At 40.0% G+C, this 3,350-nt stretch overlaps 1 protein-coding gene across 1 annotated transcript; it reads left to right on the top strand.

Moving 5' to 3' along the window:
• Window positions 1-159: 159 nt before the first annotated feature.
• Window positions 160-3,114, top strand: LOC104164731 (E3 ubiquitin-protein ligase RBBP6-like; the record flags this gene model as incomplete). Its single annotated transcript, XM_009704164.1, has 5 exons — window positions 160-335; window positions 454-550; window positions 1,378-1,517; window positions 2,431-2,601; window positions 3,009-3,114. Coding segments are annotated over 5 exons (690 nt in total), but the record flags the coding sequence as incomplete, so codon positions are not given.
• Window positions 3,115-3,350: the final 236 nt, after the last annotated feature.

Below are 3,350 nucleotides of genomic sequence, written 5' to 3'. Positions count from 1 at the left end.
TTTTCCTGGCATCATTACTTTGGGAGATAAAAATAGAAACAGGCACAGAAACCCAATGTAGTGGTGTAAGGACTTCCCAGAACATCTTCAGGACACGTGTATTTTATATAAGCAGCTGTTTTCATGCTACCTCCGCTAGCTTTGTGCTGCTCTTTACAGGATTGGGTGAGTGGTGTTGTCTTTGGCTGTGTGGGCTTCTATGTGTTTCTAATGTGTCTGTCAAATAATGAATTACCTTTTAAACAGACTAACAACCTGGCCAAAGCCAATGCTTCTGAAGAAGACAAAATAAAAGCTATGATGATACAGTCCTGCCATGCGTATCAGCCTGTCAAGTAAGTATTGAGAAGGCCAAATATGTTCTTTGAAGGTTATGGCAAAGATGTGGAGATGTTTCTTTTAGGAAGAGAGACATGTGCATACCACTTTCTTTTTTTCCCCCAAACCTTTCAGTTACATGAAGAAACTCTTTGGTCCGCCTCCACCATCATATCAATGCTTTCGTTGCGGAAGACCTGGCCACTATATAAAGCACTGCCCAACAAATGGGGTGAGATTTTGCGCTACTTGTGGTGTTACTTAGTTCTTAATGTTTTGACCTTGCCAGTTGCCTGACAAATACATGAATACTCGTCCTAAGAATTGTTTCTCTTGGGCTGAAATTCAGAGGTTAGATGGCAATATTGCAAAGCCCTTCAAAGTTCCAGGAAACTTGGAATTATAAATGTAACATTTTCTTTTTTGTTAGGTCATGGACATTAAATCTGTCCATAGCTCTTTGTGCACTTTCATGCATAGTTTTCTATATTTCAATATTCCTGGAATTTTTTCTGGTTTTAACTCTTTTTAATGGCAGTTCACAGTTTGTAGTATTTCTTATAAAACCAAGATGTTTCTGTTGACCCCATCTGTTGAATATTTGCGTGCTTTAATTCCACAAGCCTCTGGTTGAGTATTCCTGCATTTAATGTTAGTCGCTGAACGAATAGGCATGAGGTATGAATTCAGCCTTCGTGTATAGATGGTGAATATAAAGTTTCCTTGGTGACTGATCCTGAATTAAGCTCTGTCTCTGAATTGCTCTTTGGAGGAGGAGCAGCTTTGTGTCTCTTCTCTGAGTGGCTGGTGAGCTAAGGGATATTTCCCCCTTAAGGAACCTGAAGTTAAGCCAAGGACTGTCCATTCAGTTCAAAGCACTGCTCAAGCCTTTGGGACGTCCTGGCTATATTCACTTAGGAGAATAAGTGCTTTAGTGAAGCAACCCTGACGCTCACTAAAGGGAGAGGATTAAAGGTTTTTGCTGCTTAAAATAATCACGGAAATGTCATTTTATGTGCGGGTCTTGAGATGAGATATGTCTGCGTTTCTTTTCTTCAGGACAAAAATGTTGCACCTGTTCCCAGAGTTAAAAAGAGCACAGGCATTCCAAGGAGTTTCATGATGGAGGTGAAAGATCCCAATACCAAGGGTGCTATGCTGACAAGCAGTGGGACATATGCCATACCAATTATTAATGCGTAAGTGTGGAATTAATTGGACTGACCAAAAAGCGTGCGAGAGAAACCACCTGGAAATGTCTGAGTGGCAATGCAACGAAGCTGGGCAGCATCTGGAACTAGGAGGGAGGAAGCATTGTCACTGTGTCTTAACCTTAAAACCTGTGATACTTTGTAGTCTTAAAACAGGGTGGTCCTAGTGTTGCTGCCCCTGGAAGTTGGTTACACTTGTGCTATGCTAAGGATCTGTATTTCTGCAAAACATTTCAGTAGTGTTTACAGTTGGAGTCGTTCTCTTTGGGAGCTGGTTTTCCTTCTGTTTATGTTTCAAAGGCTTCTTGCAAAATTTAGCGAAGAGCTGTTGGACTGAGATTTCCTCCCCCTCTGACTTTGATCAGATCTCATGTGTGAAATAATATGAAATCTTCCTGTTGCTATAAACAGAAAATACTACTGTGCGCTGACAAGAGTGGCTCTTTTAACACGCACTTGGTAGCACTGCTGGTTTTCTGTCATGGAGCTCCCTTCGTAGAAGCTGTATCATAGACTTCTTTCATTTATAAAATGTAATTACTCGTAGACTGACTTTACCCTGAGCCTGCAATTTACATTTACCCTCTGGCAAAGGAGAGGTGGGATTCATTCCGCCTGATTTCTAGCTGTCAAAAAAAAGTATTTTTCTAGTCTGAGCTATTTTCTTAGTTGATCCTCTGAATGGGAGAGTTCTGCAGAAGGAACATTGTTCCCCCTCCCTCTTCTGGTGGTGTGGCTATAGGAATATAGTTGAAATGAAATGCCTACGTTTTAGAAGGCTAATGTGGAGTGAGAAGAATTCCTTCCATGATCTTCCTTTGAAACAATCCAAAGCTTGGAAAAGTTTTCCTTTACCCATCCTTACTTTTTTTTTCTTTTTCCTTCCCCACCCGCTATCCAGGAAAGCTTGCGCTAGAGGAAAGAAGGAAAAGCCTCCCTTTCTACCAGAGGAGCCATCCTCTTCCTCCTCCTCACATGATCCTATTCCAGATAAGTTGTTATGTTTCATTTGTAAAGATATAATGACTGATGCAACAGTTATTCCCTGCTGTGGAAACAGCTATTGTGACGAATGTAAGTTAGATGCAGTTAGACATTTAATCCACATTCTTCTCCACAGGAGAATTAGTTAAAACCTTCTGACCTCAAACCTAGTCATGTTTTTTTGAAACGTGTTTTATTCATTAATCTTGTGGTTGGTGACTTCTCACTGGACTAGTCAGTGGAAAGAAGACTAGTCAAAACATCAAGTCACAGTCTCCTCTACAGCTTCAAATGGTACAGTAGTGAAATATCAAAACTGTATAGCTATTTGCTGCATACTCAAAATTTTTTACACTGTGCAACATTTATAGCTTCATGCTCTCCATTCAAGACCATCTTCACCCATTAATCATAGACGAGTTTTTATTATTGTTTAGAACCCCCACAGTGTCCTTGGTTTGGCTAAAAGCGATTTTGATGATTTGAATTATTCACATGTATTAGAACAGCCTTACTGGAATCTGAGGAACATACATGCCCAACGTGTCATCAGACAGATGTTTCTCCTGATGCTTTAAATGCCAACAAGTTCCTACGCCAGGTAACATGATGACTTTGATGTCAACTGCTTGTAAGAAAAGTCCATTTGTAAAAAACTGAAAGGAAAGAAAATAGTAATTTACACCTTTTTAGGCAAGGCTATTTTGAATAAGTCTAAATTTACTTTTCAAATACGTTCTCATATTGAATGCACTAATCTGTTGTTACAGCAGCTTGCAGCCCTTTAGAGGTGATCTGTGAAATTCAGGTCACGCTTTTGTTTAACATGCTTGCCTC

Source organism: Cariama cristata, unplaced genomic scaffold (genome assembly GCF_000690535.1).
Source record: "Cariama cristata isolate BGI_N322 unplaced genomic scaffold, ASM69053v1 scaffold757, whole genome shotgun sequence".
NCBI lineage: Eukaryota > Metazoa > Chordata > Aves > Cariamiformes > Cariamidae > Cariama > Cariama cristata.
The sequence above is the reverse complement of the archived record's forward strand: the minus strand, read 5'-3'. Positions and strand labels throughout refer to the sequence as shown.